The 23,262-nt window shown below is 56.8% G+C and overlaps 2 protein-coding genes across 7 annotated transcripts; one reads left to right on the top strand and one right to left on the bottom strand.

The window, feature by feature from the left end:
• Positions 1–1,231: 1,231 nt before the first annotated feature.
• Positions 1,232–7,964, top strand: ALX3 (ALX homeobox 3). Of its 2 annotated transcripts, none has more exons than XM_088067147.1 (4): positions 1,232–1,481; positions 4,335–4,633; positions 5,684–5,746; positions 6,375–7,964. In XM_088067147.1, exons 1-4 carry the CDS (start codon positions 1,232–1,234, stop codon positions 6,678–6,680), a joined length of 918 nt encoding a protein of 305 aa, XP_087923273.1. In that variant the 3' UTR covers positions 6,681–7,964. The 2 variants fall into 2 exon arrangements, with proteins under 2 accessions (XP_087923273.1, XP_087923272.1); XM_088067146.1 differs by lacking the exon at positions 1,232–1,481 and adding an exon at positions 2,444–3,846.
• Positions 7,965–8,959: 995 nt separating this feature from the next.
• On the bottom strand, positions 8,960–23,179 carry STRIP1 (striatin interacting protein 1). 5 transcript variants are annotated; one of them, XM_014258982.2, is made up of 21 exons: positions 22,865–23,179; positions 20,439–20,508; positions 20,097–20,171; positions 19,478–19,612; positions 17,290–17,410; positions 16,930–16,998; positions 16,456–16,562; positions 15,927–16,054; positions 14,838–15,020; positions 14,537–14,754; positions 14,224–14,289; positions 13,967–14,030; positions 13,420–13,491; positions 13,107–13,181; positions 12,854–12,951; positions 12,357–12,483; positions 12,163–12,263; positions 11,875–11,941; positions 11,066–11,170; positions 10,699–10,903; positions 8,960–9,662 (listed from the first exon to the last, which is right to left on the bottom strand). In XM_014258982.2, the coding sequence occupies exons 1-21, from the start codon at positions 23,177–23,179 to the stop codon at positions 9,415–9,417; spliced, it is 2,649 nt and encodes an 882-aa protein (XP_014114457.2). In that variant the 3' UTR covers positions 8,960–9,414. The 5 variants fall into 5 exon arrangements, with proteins under 5 accessions (XP_014114457.2, XP_087923325.1, XP_014114456.1 ...); XM_088067199.1 differs by lacking the exon at positions 22,865–23,179 and adding an exon at positions 22,699–22,830; XM_014258981.2 differs by lacking the exon at positions 22,865–23,179 and adding an exon at positions 20,589–22,521.
• Positions 23,180–23,262: the final 83 nt, after the last annotated feature.

Below are 23,262 nucleotides of genomic sequence, written 5' to 3'. Positions count from 1 at the left end.
ATTTTCAGTGTGCCTGGATAACAAAGTCCTGCCCTGGCACCAATAAAAGCAATAATGTTATTTATGGTCGGTGTTATCCCCTTGTTGTGCTGTCTAACATCACACACCTGGGATCTGCCGGGTTCCTCTCCACCTCCTCGCTGCTCACATGCAGCTCATCCCCTCCCCACAACCCCCACCCCTGCAGGTGATGTTTTTATAGACCTGGAGCAAGAAGTGATGCCCAAGAATGAACTCTAAGTGTTGTGCACAGGGGAAAACAGCAAATGGAGGGGTAAAACTTCACCCCTCAGCCCAGATTTCCACTTAGTTCTCCAGGCCCCTTATTTAGCTCCTTCTCCGAGCCTTTGAATTCCACATCTTTCCCTTCATTTTGCACACAAACACCCCCAAAGCTGTATCCTCCCCCAGCCAAGCCAAACCCCCAGCCCTGGGGAGAAGAGGAGAAAAATGCAGGGGGAAAAAAAAGGAGAATGAAGAAGTGCAGGCAAGCTCTGATCCACTCAGTTCCACAGCAGTGCCTGATGCCAGAGCCAGACTCGGGATGCTGGGATGAGGGGATCCTAATCCTGGGGTGTGGAAGCATCAAGAGGGACTCAGGGGGAGCGGGATGGGATCCCCTGGTGCAGGGAGTGAGCAGCACCCACAGCAGCGCCTGCTCCAGGGACACTGCGGGATCCTGTTCCACATCCTGGGGTCATCCCTGCATCCCCAGGGTCACCGAAACAACGTGTCCCAGGCCTCAGCCCTGCCTTTGGGGAGGGAAAGGCTACAGATGGACCCTGTAGGGCTTATGAAGGGGAAATAAACCCAGAGAGTGCCGGAAAATGGAAGTTTCTCCCCTGCCTGGTATTTCTTGCTGCTACCAGCAGTGGGGGATGAAGTTTGAAATCAAAGAAATGCCCTGGGCATTTCCTGTAGCTGGGAGACGCTGGGAGCGCGGGGAGGGGGGAGCACGGCTCCCCCTGCGGCCCCTGCCTTGAGGATGAAGGGATCTGACCCACTCGGGAAAGTGTCCCCGGCGGGGCAGGATTTGGGATTAGAGGGTTAACCAAGTGGCTGGGAGGACGCACGTGACTGGCGGTGGCCTGGGGGGGCGGCTGGGGGTGTGGGGGCTGGGGGGGCTGCGGGCCGATCCCTCCCTCCCCATCGCCCCCCCCGTCCCCCTCCTCCCGGTCCCCCGCACAAAATCCGCTCCCGCGGACCTTCCCCGTCCCCTCCAACCTGCGCCATGGGGACACCGGGCTGCCCGGCCTTCCCCCCGCCCCGCCGGGCCGGGGGGCCCCCGGGGCTCCCCCGGCCTCCCACCGCCTTCGCCCTCGGTCCAGCGGGGCCCCAGCGGCGGCCGGCACCGCTCAGCCCCCGCCCCGGCCGCTGCCCGCCGCTCCGGGCACAGCCCCGGTACCTGGGGGTCGCCAGCCCGGGCCCCCCCGCCGCGGCCGTGCATGGGAAGCCCCCGTACCCGGCCGGGGCTGCAGGAACCGGGGGAGCGGGGGGGGGAGGGGGGGGCCGGGGCCGCCGACCCCTCCCGGCCCCTTCTGCTTCTCTTCCCCTCTCTCTGCCCCCCGCCCGCGGCCTCGGGCTCTGCCGGGAGCCCCAGTCCCGACCCCCCCCAAGAGCGTCGTTTCGCCGCCACGCTCTCCGGGGCTTCTCCGAGGTGGCTAATGTCGCGATATGGCCCCGTCGGGGACCACCGGGGCGCCCCCCGACGGGAGCCGGAGCCGCTGCTGCCGAGCGTCGGCTGTGTCGCGACAGAGAGCGGGGTCTCCGGGATGGTTCCCGTTCTCCAGAAACAAGGGGGGAAGAGGGAGAAAAGGCGGCGGGAGAGACCTGGCCCCGCTGCCGCGACGGCGGGGACCGGCCCGGGGTGGGGAGCGGCGGGTCCCCGTTCCTGGGGATGGAGAACGGCCGCAGGGGGCTGGAAAGTCGCGTCCGGCCGCCGACTCCGCTCCCCGGACCCCAGCGGGCAGGGCCGGCGGCAGCAACCGCGGAGCGGCCGCAGGGACGGGCCGGGGGCTCCGGGACCTGCTGGGGCTGCGGGGCTGGCAGCGCTCCGGAGCCCCGGCGCTCCCGGTTCCCTGGGGCTCCTCGGGGCCTCGCTACGGGGCAAAAACGCTCTCGTTCCCAGGTGCCCGGCTCCGGCGCTCCCCGGTCCCCGTGTCCGGAGCTCCAGAGCAGCCGGTTCCCCTTGGCCCGGATGTCCCGGGGCTCCGCGCCCGTCTCCAGGCTCGGACGGGACCGGGCTCGTTCCCGGGGCTCTCCCGCCGCTCCTTTGCGCTTTCCCAGCCCGGCCCGTCAGGAGCTCCTCCGGGACTCCCACTTTCGATTTAATATTATTGCCCCACTTCTGCTTTAATATAAGAAGCAAAAGGCAGCGCCGCGGGGGCGATGGGAACCAGGTGGGACCCGGCAAAGCCGCCTCGGGGAACAGGTACAAAAAGCTCCGGGAACTGCCGGGAAAACCCGTCAGGGAGAACCGGGAGGGTCTCCGCACGGCTCTTACCTGTTCCGGCTGCGGCGGGGGGATGCTGCCGTTCCACGGGTGTTTCCCCCGGTTCCTGGAAGTCCTTTCCATGCCCCCATCCCTTCACTAATGGTTCTTTGAGTTCCTTCCCCTCCCCATTATCCCAGGAATTGTACAGCTGTTTCCCAGCTGCCGCCTTCCCCAGTGCCGCCAAATCTTTTGGGGGGTGTCAGTTTAGGAAGGAGTGGGAGAAAAATATCTGTATCTTCCCTTTGTCCCCCTGTGCTGTGTTTATTTAGCTACGTGCTTGTATCCCGCTCCTTCCTGCCTTTTCCTTCTTTCTGGCTATTTATTTATTGTCTCCAACGCCAAAACCCGCAGGTCACTCGGAAATGCTCCGCGTTGCCCTTGAAAAAAGGGGGGAAAAAACCCAAACTCGATGCTTTATGCAGCAGGATTTTATTTTGATCATTTTTTCCCCTTAATTTTGGTTATATTTGGGTCTGCTCTTTGGTAAGATTTGGTTTTGAATCATTAAAATCCTCTGGCCCAGCAGCTGAGCCCTTTGGAGGCCAAAGCAGGGAGGAAACGACAATTTGGCCTCATTCCTTTGCCGTTAGCCATGACCAGACAGGTCGGCACTGAGAGGGACAAGGAGCAATCCCCCCAAATTACAATTTCTCATTAACTCAAAGCAGCTGGATCTGGGCTTGGCGGCTCCATAGCCCCCAAATTGCCTTAATTAGAAAACAACCAAAAATCAAAACCGAAAGGCCGGAAGAGGCCGTGGTGGGGGCTGGTTTGGGGGATGCGGAGCCCCGGGTGGGTCTGCAGGGATGGGGACCCCATTTCCCCCTGTGCTGGGAAGGAAGATCCATCCCAAAGGAGGCATTTCCCCCTCCTGCCCCTCCGAGGGAGCCAGCGGTCCCCACCTGCAGAAACCCCGAATCTCTGCAGCTGTCACTGGGCTGGCATCAGGGCAAACCCAGCATTTTTAGGTTGTCCCCTCAGCAGATGGGGGACCCCAAGGGACCCCTCCCCATCCGCTAATTCCCCGCTCACTTCTCCTTTCCCTGGCTCAGCCCATGCGGGTCCCAAGAGCACCCAGAATCATTTGGAGCTGCCAAAGCTCTGTGTGGCCCCGTGTAGGGACAAACAATGCCCTGGGATACAGAGGTGGCCCCCAAAATGTGTGGCAGGGATTTTCCTCCTTGATCCCTTTCCATCATCCACCCCAGCGATGCAGCAGCAGCGAAGGGAAGGGGGAACCCCCAGATTTCTTGCTCTGGTCCCAGAGGAGGGTGAGGGAGTTCTTCAGCAAAAGAAGCAGAGTGGTATTTTTTACTCCTTTCCAAGTGTTTTCCTGGGAGCTGCAGCTCCAGGCAAGTGCTGGCTCAGGGGCACAGAGCTCCCCGTGAACTATCTGGGGTGCAGGGGGCTGGATCTGGCTCAGAGCCGGGGTGGTTTGAGGGTCACTGGTGGGCTCTGTGGCTCTGTTCTGGGCTCTGAGCCGGGGGGGGGGAAGGGAGTGGGAGGAGAGGGATGAGGAGAGAGGAGCAAAACTCTGCAAAAACCCCCTGTTCCTACCTCCTCTGTCCCCCTGGAGCCCCCGCTGCTCCAGCCAGGCTTTCCCCACCCTCCAGAAGCTTTCCCTGCCCGCAGCTCCCGCAGCGAGCACGGATTTTGCTCTCCTCAGGGCTGGATTTGCCCTGCTGCGTGTCCATGCTGAGCCCTTCCTGCTGGGGCAGTACCTCGGCATCCCCCGGGATGAGGGATGAGATGGGATGCGATTCCAGGGCTGTGGCACGGGCAGTTCTGGGCTTCCTTGGAGCTGTTAACACCCCCTGGTGCTGTGCCTCTCCCCCGGCAGGTGAGAAGGGCTGCAAAGGCTTCCAGGCGATTCCCGCAGCCTGCAGGGTGCCCCCGAAAGCCCCGGAGGACTTGGGGTGCCCACTGACGGCACCCCTGGGCAGCCTCCGGGACCACGGGATCCCCGAGCTCCCCGAGCCCCTGGGCAAGAGCAAGAGCAAGAAGCGGAGGAACAGGACGACCTTCAGCACGTTCCAGCTGGAGGAGCTGGAGAAGGTTTTCCAGAAGACGCATTATCCCGATGTGTACGCCCGGGAGCAGCTGGCGCTGCGCACAGACCTGACCGAAGCCAGGGTGCAGGTAATGGGCACGGAGGGGTGGGCACGGACACCCTGGGGGTCTCCAGGAGGTGAGATTCCCCTGTCTGCGAGGGATGCTGAGACAGATGCTGGTTTTCCCGTGAATATGTTAAATCCCAGATGGAAAACCTGAGGTGTGCCCTCTGCGCCCACTGCTGTGGTGTTGGTTGCCCCTGAACCCTCTGCATTTCCCCCTGGACAAGCACCCAAAGGGTGGGAAGAGCCAAAATTTGTGAGGTCAGCGCCAATCACCCCCCTCAGAACGCCCTACCGGCGACCACCGTGCATCCATCATTCCCAGCCACCCTCCCCAGCTCAGCTCCTCCGGCTGCCAGCTCAGGAGAGCAATCCCCGGCACATCCCGGGACGTGGGGCAGGATGAGACCGATCCTCGCTCCCCGGCTCCGCCGGCATCGCGCTTGCAGGGAGCTGCTTCCAGAGGTGTCCCCGTGCGGTTTGCGGCTCCCAGCAGGGAGGAAATGAAGGTGGAGGGTAAAGAAGTGAGCAGGGAGCGCCCGCTGGGAGCTGCCATCCCCAGGAGCAGGAACGGGGACAAGGCACAGGCAGGGAACGTCCCCCGAGCCTGCAGCCAGCCGGTGCCCACCGGAGCCTGCGAACCCAGATTTGGGGTGGGCTGAGATGAAAGCACCTGGAGCCCCGAGAGCCGCAAGCCGAGTATCGGGGTAGCGCAGCCTCCTCTCCGGGAAGGGCTGCTGGAGCTGTCCCCGCTCCAGCACCGAGGGGACGTGCAGCTGGGATATCAGCACCCAAAAAGCCTCGTTCTGCAGCAAAATCTGGGATAAACAAGTCCCAGAAGCTCCAGGGAAGGGAAGGGATCATGCACGGAGCAGGATGGATCATTTTTGGTGCGGGATGAGATATTCCTGCTGTTGGTAAAGGCCAGGGCTCCAACGCTGAGCACAGAGCAGCTTCCTCTGCTCGGCCCCGGCTCTCCGGGATGCTGGGGCACCGCGTCCGCCCCTTCTGCTGCAGGAGGCTGCACTGCGAGGGGAAGGGTCCCCGCAGCTCAGCCCCCTCCTCCATCCGCCAGGTTTGGTTCCAGAACCGCCGGGCCAAGTGGAGGAAACGGGAACGCTACGGGAAAATCCAGGAGGTGAGAGACGGCTGCAGCCCCTGCCCCCACTGCCAGGGGAGGGGTCCCGTCCCACCGCACCTGCGGGTGCCCCACATCACCCATTCCTGCCCCCTGTCCCCCACCCTTGCGAAAAGGGATAGAAAGGAGGAAGAATCACATTTTGCCACACTCAGGAAGAATCTGCTTTGTGTCCCACTCCACTTCCCATGGGAACACGTCCTCGGGGAAGGTTTTGGGGTGTTCCTCCTGAAGGCCCCCTTTGGCTCTCTCTCATCCAGCTGTGCTTTTTCTCCTCCCCAGTAATGAAAAGCATAAAAATAATTTAAAACTCATCTTCACGCCCATCCCTGAAGCCAAACTCTCCCGGGGGGAGTATTTCAACCAGGAATCAACCCCCGCCCCAAAGGCAGAAAACGGAGCAAAGGCATCGCTCCCTTTGCACCCTGTGGGTGGCGGGGATGGGAAGGGAGGATGAGGAGGAGCTGAGGAAGGACGAGCGGGATCCAGCAGGGCTGAGAGGGATCATAGGTGGGATAAGAGGAATCCTGAAGTGGGGGAGCGGGATCTAAGGCAGAATGGGAGGAAACTAAGCGGGGCGTGATGTCCTCACCCTCACTTTGTGTTTTTTTGGTTTTTGTTATTTCAGCTGCAGAACAACCTGTGGCTGAGCCCTGGGAGCCCCCCGGGGCTGCTGCCCCCCGAGACCATCCCGTCACCCTGCATGTCCCCGTACCCCCCCGCTCCCAGCAACGGCTTCGTGGGCATTGCTGCTTCCCCGGGCCCCCACCCCGGCATCAACAGCCTCTACCCCCTGCACGGGCTGCCCCCGCTGGGCCTGGCCCCCCACCCCTTCGAGCCGCCCCCCCATCACGACTACAAAGCACCCAGCCTGATGCCACTGAGGATGAAGAGCAAAGAAGGGGCCGGGAGCCTCCTGAATTGGGCCACATGATCCCCCCGCGGGATGGACACGGAGCCCTCATCCCCCCGGAGCGCATCCCCCCTCCCCGGGGCAGGGTGCTGGGGGTCACCTTCCCCCCTCCTCTGCACGCCCCGAGCTTTCCCGCAGCCACCACCATGGTGTTGCCCCTCCGCCCCCGCTGAGGGGGCCAAAGGGGGGCTGTGGGGAGGAAAAAGAGGTGCCCCCAAATCCAGGCTGCCCCAGTGGGGCTGGCACTGGCAGCTCGGGACCCCAGAAATGGCTCCCCAAAATACTCGAGCCCTCCCAGCACCTCCAGGGACTGCGGTTTGATGGAGATTCCCAACACTTTCCTCACCCCTCGTGTGTTCCCCCCACCCAGGCACTGCCAGCTGCGGGTGTGGCTGGGGGAGCACCGGGACACGGGAGTTTTGGGGACAATTCTCCCCTCCCCAGCTGAAATTTGGCCGCTCACCCCCTGCCCAGCTCAACCAGCAATGCCAGAAATTTGGGCTCTTCCTCTCCCAGTCCCATACTGGGAAGAGTGACTGGGAGAGTTGCTGGTGCTTGGGGGTTACTGGGGGCAGGGCCAAGGAGCCCCAAAGCCCCCCCCAGAGCATCGCAGCTCATTCTGCTCCCTCTGGGAGGGGAAATCAGGCCCTGGCACAGCTCCTGGAGCCCCCTGGGATGGGCAATAAATCCATAAGGAAGGGGCTACCAGGATAAAGCATCCCAAACTAAAGGCTGTTTCCCTGGGGGGGGGGTCACCCTGTTACCCCTTGGGAAGGTGTTTTAACCCCAGCAGGAGGGAACCCTCCCAGGAGCTCCAGCTGGGCTCCTGGGGGCACAGCTGATCCAGTTTGGGGGGTTCTGCACGTTACTGGTGGTGCCTGCATGGCCAGTCTTGGGGGAGGGGGACACCCCATTGTATCCAAGGTGGCTCATCTGTTCTGGGGATCCCCAGAGGGGCTCCCCAAGTCCCCACAAGGGCTGGTGCATCCTGTCCCGTCCCCCCTTCATCCACTGTGACCTCCCCCACTGCAGGGAAACAACAAAAAATGAAGCCAGGAACGACCCTGCTCATCCCAGCACCAAGAGATGCTGGCCAAACCCACTCCCTGAAAACCTGCAATGCCCCCCTGCCCCAGCTCCCACATCCTGATGGGGGGGACGCCCCTGTGGGGCACCTGGATCCCCTCGGGGAGGCACCAAAACTGCTGTTCCAGCCCCATCGGGTTTTCAGCCAAGCCCTGGCACCACTGGCCACAGTGGGTGCCACAGGAGGCAGCCCAGGGCTGCCCACCCTCACCCAGGACACCTCACACCCCCTCCCACCGGTGGGGATTTTGTTATTCATTTCTAAGCAATAAACCATATTTTTCATAAGTTAATTATGGCTCCAGCAGCCCTACAAAGCCAGGGGGGCTGGGGATGGAGATTCCCAGCAGGCCCCTCAGGCCTGTTCTGGCACTGGGAATGACATTTGGGGGTAGGATGGTGCTGGAGGCACTCAGGTGGGTGCCAGGGTCCTTGGGGACACATGCAGCCCTCCAGGAGGCACATGCAGCCCCTGGCTCTGTGCTGCCCACGATGTCAGGGTGCAGCACTGCGCCTCCAGACGGATCCAGCTCACGTCACCCCTGGCTGAGGGGGAGGAGAGTGGGATGGGGACAGCTCCAGGCACTGATTAAGGGCATGTTACCATCGATGCTGAGCCCACAGAACTTCTCTGATGTCTTTAAGGCTGTTTGTTGCTTCCAGGGCTGGGGCTGAGCATCCCCACAGCTGGATTTGAGCTCCATAGGTTCAGAATCCCAGCAGGTGATGGGGTGAAATTGGGGCTGTCCAGGCTCCCTCTGCCCACAGCCATGTCTGCAAATCCCTGCCTCAAATCAGGGTGAATCCCCCAGGATTTCATCCCCCAGGGTATGGCTGCCCCTCAGGGAAACTGAGGCCAGGCAATGTGCAAGGCTGAGCTCTGGCAGGATTTGGTGACAGGATCCTCTGCTGGGAGCAGGGACCAAAGAAAATCCTGGTGGTAGCACCACACTGGTGTCAGAAACCCCAGGACAGAGCTGGGGGAGGGTTCAGTGAAAGGGACAGGAACATGCCTGTGAGAACCTCCCCTGAGGCCACCAGCCCCCCAGAGAACAGAGCTGGGTGCAAGGTAAGACTAAACCTTGTGGTGAGGGTCATGTACCCCCTGGGATTTGAGGGATGAGTGGACACAGACACAGCATGAGGAACTCTCATCCCAGCCCAGCTCCAGGCAGGAGGGACAGGGACACAGACAGAGTCCAGCCACGCTCGGGGCAGAGGTATCACCAAATATATATAATATATGTACAGCTCCTGCACCCCTTGTGGGGTGAGGGGAGGCCCCCCCAGCCCCCCAATCTCCCAGAGGAGCTGGGCAGGACCAGCCTGGTGTCCCACCCAAGGACCCCACTCCCACACTGCCACCTGCTCCCCCTTCTTGGCTGGGGGGGCACGAGAAGGGTGGTGCCTCTGCAAGCATCGCATGGGGTGGGCAGAGACCCCCCCACCCAACAGGAAACCCCCAGGCACCCTCAGCTTTGGGATGAGCCTGGAAGGAGGCAGAGGGGCAGGATATGGTCTCAGTGAGGACACCCCAGCTCCATCCTCTTCCCAAGCCCACCACAGAAGTGCAGCCACCCACAGACCCCCCCAAACCTCGCTCCCCTGCCCTGGGGCAGCACCTCAGCCTCAAGCTCTCCAAGCAGCCCATTGTGCCTCCCCGTGTCCATCACTGCAGCAGCTCCTCCCAGGAGATGGGCCTGGAGAACACCTCCCGCTCCAGCCACAGGTCGTAGTTGACCTGGAAATCCTCAGGCAGGTCCACACGCTGGCCCAGCACGCTCTGCAGGCAGTTATCCACGGGCAGGAAGTCGGGGTTGCCGTGGGCCCGGTCGTAGCGCCGCGAGTTGAAGCGCTCGATGCTGGCGCGCAGGGCACACTCTTCCGCCTGGAAATCCCAGGGACGGGCGTCCAGGTCTGGGAACAGGGATGAGAGTGCTCAGAGCAGAGCTGGGGACTCCTCAGGCAGCCCAAACCCCTCGGTGTGGCGGTTAAACCCCAGCCAGACTGAGCCCCATGCTCATTCTCCCACCAGCTGGAGCAAGGAAGAATCAGGAGGGTAAAAGCTGGAAAACTGGTGGGTTAGGAAAAAGACAGCTTAATAAAGAAAGCAAAAGCTGTGTACACAAGGAAATAAAACTAAGGAATTAATTCCCTGCTTCCCATGAGCAGGCAGGTGTTCAGCACCTTCAGGAGAACAGGGCCCCATCCCAGGGAATGGTGACTTGGATAACAACACCATCACTCCCAACATTCCCCAATTCCTCTTTCTTCCCCACACTTTATATTCTGAGCATGATGCCCTAGAGTCTGGAATACCCTTTGGTTCCCTCTCCTCCCAACAACCCAAACACCCCCAGCCCCCTCACACCTGGCCTTCCACAAAGTGCAGAGCCAGCAGCCACCAACAGCTCCCAGCACAGCACCAGCACTATCTCCCAACATTCCCACCCCATCAAGCACATGGATGTGGACAAGATCCTGGGAGGGGACACAGGCCAGCTGACCCTAATTAGCCAAGGGAATATTCCAGGCTCTGTGATGTCAGATCAGATATAAAAGCTAAGGAAAGGAGGAGGAATGATGGGGCATTTGTAATTTAAAATATGCCTTCCAGAGCAGCCACTCCACGTGCTGCAGCCCAGCTTCCCAGGAGTGGCTGAACATCACTGGCTGATGGGAAGTAGAGAACAAACCTACTTTTTTTGTGCTCTAGCTGTACTAAACTACTTTACCTTAATCTACAAATCATTTCCCATCTGATTTTCTCTGCCCTGTCCAGCTGGGAATGGGAGCCACAGAGCAGCTTGGTGGGCACCTGTTTGAGCTCAACCAGCCAAGGTCCACCCAGGTCAACCCAGCGAACCTGCCCAAGCCCCAGGCAGCAGGGGTGAGCTTGGGGCACAGAGCCTGGAGCAGGAGGGCTGGGAATGCCAGGGATGCCAGGATGTACCATTGCCGTAGGCCCAGTCGTCGTTGAGGCGGTGCCGCACTTTCTGGTAAATGGCTGACATGGTTTTCATGTTGCTCTTCCTCCACTGCCGGCCCAGGTACTTGGTCTGCACCTTGAGCAGCTTCAGCACGTAGAGCTGCATCATGGCCTGCTTCACCTTCAGAGCCCGCTTCAGGATCGGCGCCGACTTGAACACCACCAGCATCTGCCAGAACATTGCCAGATCCCAGCTGGGATGGATTCCTGTGCCAACCCCTCCTCCACTGCCTGCTCGCTCCTCACTCCCCACCAAGCGCTGGGCTGTCCCAAGTCATGCCCAGGGCAGGTGCCTGGCCATGCTGAGCTCCAGAACATTCCCAGCCCTCACCATGGTGCGGGAATGCTTCCACTTGGTCAGCTTGTTCAGGATGCGCAGGAGGTTTATGCAGGAGAAGAGGTTCCGCCAGCAGAACTGGTTGTTGTCTCCAGCTTCCTGTGGGGAAGGAGATGCAGGGTCAGGCAAGGGACTGGAGTGGGGATGGGAGGCTGTGGTGATCTGAGGAGCCACATCCAAAGGGGACAGCACAGCATCTGCGCATGGAATCATCCAATCATGGAATTGTTAAGATTGGAAAAGCCCTCTGAGATCAAATCCAACTGCTCCCCCAGCACTGCCAAGGCCACCAGTAATCCCTGTCCCCAAGTCAACACTCACACATTTTTTGAACTCTTCCAGGAACAGTGACTCCAGCACTGACAGCCTGTACCAGTGCCTGACCAGGCTTTTCACACATTTTCTTCTCCAATATCCAACCTGAACTTCCCCTGGCACAGCTTGAGGCCATTTTTTCTTGTCCTATCCCTTGCTCCCTGGGACCAGAACCTGAACCCCCCAGCTCCACCCTTCTGTCAGGGAGCTGTGGAGAGCCAGACAACCCTCCCTGAGGCTCCTTTTCTCCAGGCTGAGTCCCCCCAGCTCCCACAGATGCTCCTGGTGCTCCAGCCCCTTCCCCAGCTCCATTCCCTTCTCTGGACACACTCCAGCCCAGCAGACACCTGCCATCCCCACCCCCTCCCCAAAATCCCTGTGCAGCAGAGCTGAGGGTGCAAGGGCTGGCTGCTGGAGCTCTGCTGCCTCCCTGCATCCCAAATTTCCCCAGGAAGCACCCCAGGTGCCAGGACTGTCACAGGACTCACCAGGCTCTCTGCTGTCAGCTCGGGCAGCTCGTGCACAACACAGTAGGGATAGTCCAGCACGGAGATGCTGCAGGAAGGACAGGGGTGGTTGTGCTGTTCCCCCAAATCCCCCCTGGCCTGGGGGCAATGCAGCCCCCACTGCCCAGCCACTGCAGATGGGCTGTGGTGGGAACTTTGCAGGGCTGCCTGAGCCTGAGCCACTGCCAGGGAGGGACTGTGGAGGGGCCAAAGAAACAGGGCCCCTCCCCACATCCCCCAGGAATGCAGGTGGGCAGCCTTCTCCCTCACCTGTTTTTGGCAGTGATGTAGGACATGATGTTCTGGTTGAAGAACTTGAGGATGAGAGGGATGCAGTTGGCAAAGACCAGGTGCTGGGCCATGTACTCAAACTGGGGAGGAGAAAGGTGGGTGAGCAGAGATCCACTTGTGGTCCTGCCATGGCCAAAGACCCGTGGGCACGGCTGGACCCTGGCCCACCTCACCTGGTAGATGTGGTTGAGCTTGAAGTGTTTGAGCAGGAGGAGCAGCACGGCAGAGATGGCCTTGACGATGATCTCCTTGTGCCGATTGACATCCACGCCCAGCTTCATGCTCTGCAGCACGGTGGTCCTGGGGGACACAAGGGGATTGTATCAGGAGCAATTCTTCCCTCTCAAGGTGCTACAGGTTGTCCAGGGAAGCTGTGGCTGCCCCATTCCTGGAAGTGTCCAAGCCCAGCCTGGTCTAGTGAAAGGTGTCCCTGCCAATGGCAGGGAGTGGAACTGGATGAGCTTTAAGGTCCCTTCCCACCCAAAACATTCCATGATTCCATAGTCCTTGGGCTGGGGCAGGGCCTGCCCCTCCCACTTCCTGCAGGGTGCAACCCAGGACAGAGCAGGGTCACATCCCCCAAGGAGCCCCAGCCCACTCTGTGTCACTCCCCCAGCTCCCTCCTTCCCTTCCCACTCCCAGCCAGCTCCCCTGCTCCACGGCCACTCACGGCATCTCCTCGGGCAGGACATCTGCCAGGATGTTGATGGAGTCTGTCTTGGCTTTGGAGGTGGGGGCTGCAGCCAGGAGGATCTTCAGCAGAGCAATCTGGGAAGAGAGAGATGGAGGAGGAATGGGAGCTGCAAGGGACTGGCCACAAACCCTTTCCCCACTGCAGGAGGGAGGAACAGAGCAGGGTGAAAACTTGGCATGCATCACTGGAAAGGGACTGATCCAGGGGATCCCAGTGCTCCCCAGCTCACCATGTACTGGGGCAGGCTGGGCAGCAGGCCCTGGTACAGGATCTCTGCAGGGACTTGCTCCACTTCCTCTTCCCCCTGGTGCCAGGAGAGAGCAGAAAACCTCATGCCAGGAGCTGCCACCAGCACCATGGAGCATGAACCCAAGGGCAGGATACCCCCAACTCCTGCCCCAACTCCCTCTGCCCCAGAGAAACCCCTCCCCAACAAAACAAACCCCTCAGCCCTGCCAAAAAACCTGGCAGGACCAAGTTCCCCCAACTCCCAGCCCAGGATCTCCAACCCATCCCAATCCCAATCCCAATCCCACACTCACTCCAGAGAGCGGGGAACGCAGGTACTCTTCTTCCATGTGCACCTGCACCTCAGCAATGGACGTGTACTTGTGCTGCAGGGGCGCAGGGCAGGGTCACCACAGTCCCCAGCACTGCCCCCAGCCCCAGCCTGCTCCCACCGTCCTGTTCCATCCCTCCCAGACCCCTGTCCTGGGGGTGACCTGTGTGCATGTGCAGGGTGGGAGCTGCTGGGCTCTGTCTGGGACAAGGCCACTAGGAAAGTGGCATGGGATGAATGGGATGGGATAGGATGAAGACATGAAGAAAGGGATAAAACCCCCTAAGAAAGGGATAACACCCTCTAAGGAAGGGATGGAGCCCCCTAAGGAAGGGATGGAGCCCCCTAAGGAAGGGGCTCAGACAACCTGTAAGTCCAGAATGAGATGAAAACTTAAAGCTACTCTCCCATCACTGGGTGGAGGAAGGGGAAAATGGTCAAGAAAATCCACCCTGAAGTGTGATGGGAGCAGGGAGATGGGCAAGGGGCACCCATACAGCAGCAGGAGCTAGAGGAATTCCTTAACTCACCAGCTTCAGGGTGCGGATGCTCTCATGGATGGGCCTGGGCAAGCCCACCACGGTGTTGGTGTCACTGGAGGAGGAAAAGAGCCAGGCTGGGAGCAGGGCTGAGCACCCAGGGGTGGGGCAGAGACCACCCAGGGATGAAGCCACAGACCAGCCAGCCAAGGCCCTCCCTGCTGCCATTTAGAGACAAAAGCAGCCCCCAAATTGGCCTCTCCAACAGGTTCCCCATAATGGCAGCACTGGGCTGGCTCTGAACCCACCTGCCCAGTGTGTAGCCGATGAACTTGCTGCGGCTGGATTCCAGGAACATCTCAATGTCCTTCTCTCTGCAGCAAAGGGAGAAGGGAAGAGTCACATCTTCCTGTGCCTCTGGAAAACACCCAGCCAGGCACAGGGAAAGGCCTTGTAGTCAGGTAAAGGGTGCCCAGCCAACCCCACAAGAAAACTGCCATCCAAGTGACCATCCCATCCCCAGCACCTTCCCTACATCCCTGCTGAGATTCCCAACATCCAACAGCCTCCGCTTCCCTGACCCTGCTCCAGTTCTCCCAACAGGGAGCCCCCCGGACTCACCGGACCTTGGGGGCCCAGGGCAGCCCTTTGGGGCAGGTGATGCGGTCACTGGGGGGGTGCTGGGTAGGGGGGGGCATCACTTCATCCCGTTCCAGGGGGAAGGTCTCTCCCTCCAGGCTGTTGTCATCATCATTTTCCTCCTCTTCCTCGCGAGAATCGTCAGCTTTGTACGGATCCCGCTCGTTGAAGGCATCGAGGTTATCCTGCTTAATGAGGGCCTGGAGGGGGGAGAACGGGCAGGGAATATCCTGGAAACAAGCCCAGACCCTGGCAGTGCCCTCCCTAACGGCCCCATCCCCACCTTGTGCTCCCTCCGGCCGCGCTTCTGCTGCTGCTCGATGAGGTCGGAGGCGGAGGCGGGCGGGGAGGCCGCGCGCATGTTGCGGATCACCTGGATGCTGTCCTCGGGCAGCGGCGGCAGGCCCAGCATCTCCCTCTTCTCTGCCTTCATGCTCTGCAGCTCCTCAAACCCTCCCAGGGTACACTGCAAGGGACAGCGCAGCATGCTGAGCATGGGAGGCTCCAGGAGCATCCACACCTGCCCTTCCCAAACCCACTCTGCAGGATCACACATCATTCAGGTTGGAAAAGCTCTCTGAAATCATCGAGTCCAACTGCTCCCACAGCACTGCCAAGGCCACCTCTAACCCGTGTCCCCAGGTGCCACATCCATGTGTCCTTTAAATCCCCCTGGGGATGGTGACTCAAACACCGTCCTGGGCAGCCTGTGCCAATGCCTGACCTCTCCTTCCATGAAAAAATTTTCCCAATATCCAACCTAAACTTCCCGTGGCACAGCTTGATGTTGTTTCCTCTTGTCCTATCCCTTGGTCCCTGGGAGCAGAACTTGATCCCCTCCTGGCTGCCTCCTGTCAGGGAGCTGTGCAGAGCCAGAAGGTCCTCCCTGAGCCTCCTTTTCTCCAGGCAGAGCCCCTTTCCAGCTCCCTCAGTTACTCCACATCCTTCCCCAGCAACATTCCCCTCCCTGGACACACTCCAGCCCATCCAAGTCTCTCTAGTCCTGAGGAGCCCAAATCCTTCCCCAGGATGGATTTGGATGGGAAGAGACCTTTCAAATAGGAGCTGCCTTTCCTGTGCTCCTCTTGTCATTGAGAGAGGAGGGACAGGAGGGTGTCCAAGCATCCGCAACTGCAGTGTTCAGAGCTTTCCTTTCCCCAGCCAGGGACCTTGCTTTGGGTCTATCCTTAGTATCCAGCTCCAGACACCAATATCCAATGCTTCCCTATGGGGGAAAACCTGGGGTTGGGTTTAAAGGAAAACTGAACACCAGAACAAGAGGATGGAGCAATGAGAGCCATCTCTGAGGGCAGAATTCCCTCCTCTGCCAAGTACCAAACCACACATCCCACATCCCACGGCCTCTCCTTACCAGCACAGTCTTCCAGAGCAGAAGCAGCACCTTCTTCATGGGGAAGTGTGGAGCATGGCCACTGCAGAATTTGGTCACCATCCCAAAGAGCATGACAGAGAAGGGCTCGTTGTTGTACAGGGGAGCTCCTGGAACCACACAGCACCATTAGCCAGGAATTCCTCATCCCAGTGGGCCTCACCCCAATCACCAGCATCACCAGCTCCTGCACCCTCCTCCCCATCAGCTCCAAGATCCTCACCTCACCCCTGACAGCTCCCTCTCCCCTTCCAAGGCCTCGTAAACTCCATCATTTCTTACCCCTATGTTCAGAGGAAGCAATAGCTCCAATACTCCGTTTTTTTTTTTCCCCCAGAGAGCACCCAGCAGCAGAAAAGGCTGGATGGCTTCCTCTGCTCACCTCCCTCTGCCTCACAAGTTGAGCAGAAGCCAACCCAGTGCTGCCAGTCCCTATTATCCAACTCCTAGAGCCAAATCCCATGTCACTGCCTCCAGCCCTGGCAGCTCTTTCCCAGCTCCTGGTCCTCACCCAGCTCTGCTCGGAAGGTTTGTCTCATGCTCTTCCACTCAGGCTTGTCCCCCTCGGCCTCCTGGCGCACAGTCTCCACAATCAGGTACATGATGTTCAGCAGCACCCTGCAAGAACCAGGGCAGCTGAATCCCGCACACTGGGATAAGTCATGGAAGCACTGTCAGCACTCAGGGCTCTGGGAGAAGCTGGTGCAACCCAGACCACACGCAGAATTCATGTACCTGCTCTACACCAGCACACAGGCACTGGGGGAAAAAGTCTCTGCAAGTCCAAACAGGAAAAAAATACACTTTCCCAAATTTTACTGCTTTCATATCCCCAGTCTGTCCCATTCCTGCTGTGCAGGCTGAGCACAACAGACACCTGCAGAAGCTCTCAAGAGCTGGGACAGCTCTGGGACCCCTTCCAGTGCCTGTCTCAGCCTCCCAAAGCTCCCAGGAAATCCTGGCCCCCCTCCTGGTCCCTCCATACCTGAGGTCGGTGCTGTCAGCCAGGGAAATGGCTGGTTTCCTCACGGCACTGGAACAGGCTGCGCTGTTGCTGTGGAGGGAGAACAGCTCAGAGGGAATTTGGGGGAACCCAAACTCTGTCATGGGCACTCCATGTGCCAGCTCCAAACCCTGAGACAGACACTGCTGCCATGAGCTCCCTGCTCCCAGCACAGCCATGGGAGGAGGAGCAGAGCTGCCTGTTTGCTGCCAGGCAGTTTGATTCACCAGGAATTTCAGGAGAAATCAGGCATAATCCTACGTTACACATCCAGCCAGGACAACGGGAGTCACTCTGGTGAGCTCCAGAGCCATTCCTGAAGGGTTTTCCTGCAGTACTCACTCAATCTCCATGTTCAGCAGCTCCACCAAGGCGTTGAACGTTCCCACTTCCAGCAGGAGGAAGATGTTGTACCTCATCCAGGCCTGGACCTCGGCCTCGGAGCTGCACTCCCCGAAGGTGCCTGCGAGGAAACGCTGCTGATGCCACCTCATGGGCACTCCCACAGCAGCACAGCGCATGGAAAACACAAAAACACACCCTTCAAACTGAGGGAAAACCGGGATGCAGAGGAGGGAACTGCCCTCTCTGGGTGATGCATTCCAGGTCTGGCAGAACTGGGATCACACAGGGAAATCAGCCACGTTTTGGGACAAACTGCTCTAAACTATCGGGTCCCAGATTCAGCTTCGCTCCAGACATCCCAGGTGGAATCAAATCCACAAGGAATAACAATTCTTCCAACTATTATGTGGTAAAATAATGAGTAATTATTGTACTACATTCATTATATCATATGTAGATATATTACACACAATATATATAACATATTGTGTATAATGTATAATATAGACTATATATACTGTATATAATATAAAAATACATATCACATTTAATTGTTTATAACGTATAAATATATACACAATGTATTGTATGTAATATATAATATACAATATACAGCATATTATCATAAGTATTGTAGATTATATTGTATTATGTATTACATGTAGTATAGATATTACAATTAAATATTTTTATGTGCATACTATACATTTGAGATTATATTGTAATATGTCTCATATATAGTATATATATAAAAATGTTATAGTTTATATATAATTCTATTTTTATGTATATATTATATATATGTGATTATATTGTACTATGTCTCATATATAGTATACACAAAAAAGATACAATTACAATATGCATATTATATATAATAAATAGCACAATATAATCTACAATACATATATAATACAATATATTGTACTATATGTGTGTATAATAGATACATATAATGTATATGATATACACTGTACATATATATTATGCATATACAATATATGTTGTATTATGTATGTATTATATAATACAATATATATTGTACTATACATAATACAAAACTGTATATTACATATTGCATATTATATAGTATATACAGTATATTGTATTAAATATATAAGATACACAACTACATATATAAAAACTCTATGAACATAAAGGAGTTCTATGTGATTTAAATATACACTATATATAAAATATAGTTAATGTATACAATATAACACACACAACTGTAGATCTAACTACATTGTACAATATATAAAATATATACATATATTAACTTACATATTTTATATATAATATATATAATACATATATCTATGATATATATTATATATTATTTCAAATATGTAGTAATATATACATATATATTATATATACTTATGTATTTATTTATATATACTTACATATATACTTTTATATATGTTTCATAGATATACTTTATTATATATTTATTTTTTTATACTTATACTTTATATATATGCTTTTATATATATGTTTTAGATATGCTTTTATTACATATATATTTTTATATATACTTACGTATATACTTTTATATGTTTTATAAATATACTTTTATTATACATATTTTTTATATATACTTACATGTATACTTTTATATATGTTTTATAGATATACTTTTATTATATATTTATTTTTTATGTATACTTACATATATACTTTTATATATGTTTCATAGATATACTTTTATTATATATTTATTTTTTTATGTATACTTATATGTATACTTTTATATATGTTTTATAAATATACTTTTATTATATATATTTTTATATATACTTACATATATACTTTTATATATGTTTCATAGATATACTTTTATTATATATATTTTTTATATATACTTACATATATACTTTTATATATGTTTTATAGATATACTTTTATTATATATTTATTTTTTGTGTATACTTACATATATGCTTTTATATATCTTTTATAGACATACTTTTATTACATATATATTTTTATATATACTTACATATATACTTTTATATATGTACTTTTTTATATACATATACACACATATACATATACATGTGTGTATATATATACACACACACATATATACACACATATATCTATACCCATGTCACAATAGAATCTATAAATAGAATTTCTGGCCTCAGCAGTGTGGCAGGCAAGGGCCAGAGGCCGCTGTCACCTTGTGCCACGTAGAGGATGGCCCGTGCCACGCGCAGCCGCTTCTCGCGCGCGGTCACCTCCAGCCCGTCCAGCAGGCGCATGGCGTGGGTGCGGTGCTGCGTCCGCTCCAGCTCCGGCCACTTCTTGTCCCTCACTGCAAGGCAAAGCAGGGCTTGGCCACTGAGGGATTTGACTCACGCAGTGCTGCAGGGGAAGGGCTCCCGGCACGAGTGGTGGCTCAGGGATGTCTCTGCTGTCCGCAGGTGATCACATCAGTCGTGGCATCGTGGAGCCACGGGGATCATCCAACCCAGATCCTGGCCATGCACAGATACCCCAAATCCCACCCTGTGCATCCCTGGAGCCGTGTCCAAACGTTCCCGGAGCTCTGGCATTCCCTGGGGAGCCTGGGCAGTGCCAGCACCCTCTGGGGGAAGAACCATTCCCTGATACCCAGCCTAAATCTCCCCTGGCACAGCTCCAGCCACTCCCTTGACTCCAGTCCCTGCTCAGAGATCGGAGCTGCCCCTCGGGAATAGCTGCAGACCCCAATGAGCTCTGGCATCAGGCTTCTCTTCTCCAGGAAGAGAAATCCCTGTCCCTCCCCAGAGGATGAGGAATCCAGAAAAGGCTCTTACTGTGGATCCTGAAGTCCTCCTCAAAGCATTTTCGGTTGAGCAGGAACTCTGGCCCCTCCGTGTAGCTGTACAGCTCTGCCAAAAGAGGAGAAGCTCCAAAAACCTGCACCAAGCTGCAACTCAGCCCTCAGAACTGTGGTTTTAGCCACAATATCAAAATGTAATAAAACCCCATCCAGTGTAAAGCCAAAAATATTAATCACACATATCCTGTCCCTTTTAATATCAATACACCATTTAAATATAATAGTAAAGTGCTACTGGAATTGCAGAGTTCCTTTAATTCTACCAGGAGAGGAAATCACAGTTGATTAATTGATCCATCACAGAAGAATTCCTCACCTGACAGCTCTGCTGTCCATTTATCTGTGTCTGCATATTCAAACTCCAGGTCTGGCGACTCCGAATAGCCCTGAAAACACGGGGGAAAAATCAGTTCCATTACAGCATATTTCAGAAAAACCCAAATCCCTGAAAACACTCACAATTCACCTCATCCTCCTGCAAATCCAGAGCCGCTTTTCCTGGTTTAGGGACCAAAAACATTTCTGCAGCAGCACAAACGTTACCGAGGCAACTCCAGCCCACCTCCTGCGTCTCCACCGGCAGTGCCACACGGAGCCACTGCAGCACCCCCAGAGCAGGGGGGGAGCCCCCAAAGCACAACAAACGTGGCAGGAGACAGGGAGAGGGTTCTGTGAGATCAGGGAGCTCTCAGAGCTCACCCATTTCGCCCAAAATTGGGAAAATTTGGGGTATCCTCCTGTGCCATCCCAGCTGACAGGATTAGTGAGGATGAAACAATTCCAAGCGGCTTTGGGGAGGCTGCAAGAACATCCAGGAGAACCTTCAGAGCACAAAATATCTGCTCCCTTTATGGAAGTCATGAACATTGACCCACAGTTTCAAGACACCCAGCCCTGAGTGGGGCAGATGCACAGCAAGACCCTCACAAATTCTGGGATGCTGAGCATGGGGCAAATCCACACCGGAACTCTCCTGAATTATGAGGCTCCCACTACTGAGCATGAGGAGGATCCAGAACAGAATCCTCACCTACTCCTGAGTGAGGGGCAGACCCGTAAAAGAACCATCCCAAATTTTGGGGCACCCACTCCTGAACGAGGGGCACAAAATTCTCCTGAATTATGGGACTCCCACTCCTGAGCGAGGGGCAGATCCACACCAGAACTCTCCCAAATTTTGGGCACCCACTCCTGAGTGAGGGGCAGATCCACACCAGAACCCTCTCAAATTTTGGGCACCCACTCCTGATTGAGGGGCAGATCCACACCAGAACCCTCTCGAATTTTGGGCACCCACTCCTGAGTGAGGGGCAGATCCACACCAGAACCCTCTCAAATTTTGGGCACCCACTTCCGAGTGAGGGGCAGACCTTGAGCAGAATTTTGGGACATGCACTCCTGAGCACAGGGCAGACACTCTTGGGACACTTACACCTATGCGAGGAGCAGAGCCACAGCAGAATCATCCCAAATTTTGGGGCACACATTCCTGAAGAAAGGGCACGCTCAGAACCAAACCCACACAAATTTTGGGGCACTCACCCATGAACGAGGTGCAAATCCACAGCAGAACTCTCCTAAATTTGGGGGCTCCCACTCCTGACAGAGGGGCAGACCCACACCAGAACAATCCCGAATTCCAGGAGTCTCAGAGAGGGGCAGCTCCAACCCCCTCCCTTGTGCTGCCTCTGCTCTGCTGGGTGCCCCCCCCAGCACCTCAGGCTCTCCAAGATTCCCCCTCACATCCCTCCCCTGGCATTCCAGGGACCTTCCTGAGGAACCCGTGGGTGTGAACGGCTCTGGGGCCATCCCAGGAATGCCACCCTTTGGAAAAGCCCCGGGAAACCTCAGCTCCACAGAACCCCCCGAGGCTCAGGGTGACCCCAGGACCGCGGGGTGTCCCTGGGGGGGGGTTGGTCTCCTCTCGCTGGATCCATCTCCGGTCCGAGCACGGCAGCGGGACCCGACACCCCACCCCGGGCTGGTACCGACTGCAACACCGAGAAAACCCCCGGATGGGCTGTCAGACCCCCGGGTCAGCCCTGTCACTCCCGTTTGGGACCGGCGGACTGAGCCACGTTCGCGCCCCGGCCCGGTCACAGCTGCCCGGCCCTGGGGAAGGGGTGGATGAAGGGGAAACCGGCACCGACCGAGACCGCCAGGGTCCGGGCAGCCCCTGTTCCGAGCGGGCCGGGCAGGGAGAGGCCTCTCGGCTCCAGAGCTCGGGGCCACTGCGACACGGAACCGGCACCGAGGGAGCGGCCGGTCCAGGACCGGCGCTGGGACCAGTGCTGGAGCACCGGAGCCAGCGCATGGGCTGGGCCTGGGCTGCTCCCGGGGAAGGCGGTGCCCGAGCAGGGCTGGAACAGCCGGACACTGGCACCCCCGGGCACCGGCACCCCTGGACACCGGCACGCACAGGGGTCCACGAACACGGGCTCCACCGGGCACCGGCACCGACCGGACACTAGCACCGCCCCTGGGCACCGGCACCCATGAGCAGGCCCTGGACGAGGCCCGGCGCGGCCCGCCCCGCCCGGGAAGGCCACCCCGCTCCCGGCGGCGGCGGCGCTGACCTCGGAGTCCTTGCGCGGCGGCCGGGCCAAGTCGCGGCCCCTCCCGGGAGCGGCCGCCCCACCGCGGCCCTTGTTGTTCCCCGGGACCGGGACAGGGCCCGGCCCGGGGCCGCCACTCGGCTCCATGTCGGCCGCTCCGCCGCGCCGAGCCCTCGCGAGGACTCACCCCCTCCTCTCGCGGGAGCGGCAGGGAGAGCCGGGGCAGCGCCGCCGCCATGTTGGGAGTGGCAGCTGGGGGGGCGCCGGTGTCTCCGGTGGGTGCGATGCAGCTCCGCCCGCCGGCCCCGCCGCCCCGCCGTGGCGGCCGCGTCACGGCCGGCGCTGCCCGCCCCCGGCGGCCACGGACGGCGCGACACACGGCCGGGCGGCGGGCTCCGCCCCCGCGCGGCCATCTTGGGTGCGGCGCGGCCCTGGGCGCGGCCATGCTGGGTGGGGCACTTCCGCCCTCACCCCAGGGTGACCGGGCGCTGGAGGCCGCCATGTTGGGAGTGGCAGGAACAGGCAGATCCCAAATTGACGGGCCTGGAACAAAGGAATCCGGCAGTGAAGGGGCTCGGGGGGCTC

This window comes from Pseudopodoces humilis, chromosome 26, assembly GCF_049639895.1.
Source record: "Pseudopodoces humilis isolate 2021_Gansu_Grassland_sample_001 chromosome 26, ASM4963989v1, whole genome shotgun sequence".
Taxonomy (NCBI): Eukaryota; Metazoa; Chordata; class Aves; order Passeriformes; family Paridae; genus Pseudopodoces; species Pseudopodoces humilis.
The sequence above is the reverse complement of the archived record's forward strand: the minus strand, read 5'-3'. Positions and strand labels throughout refer to the sequence as shown.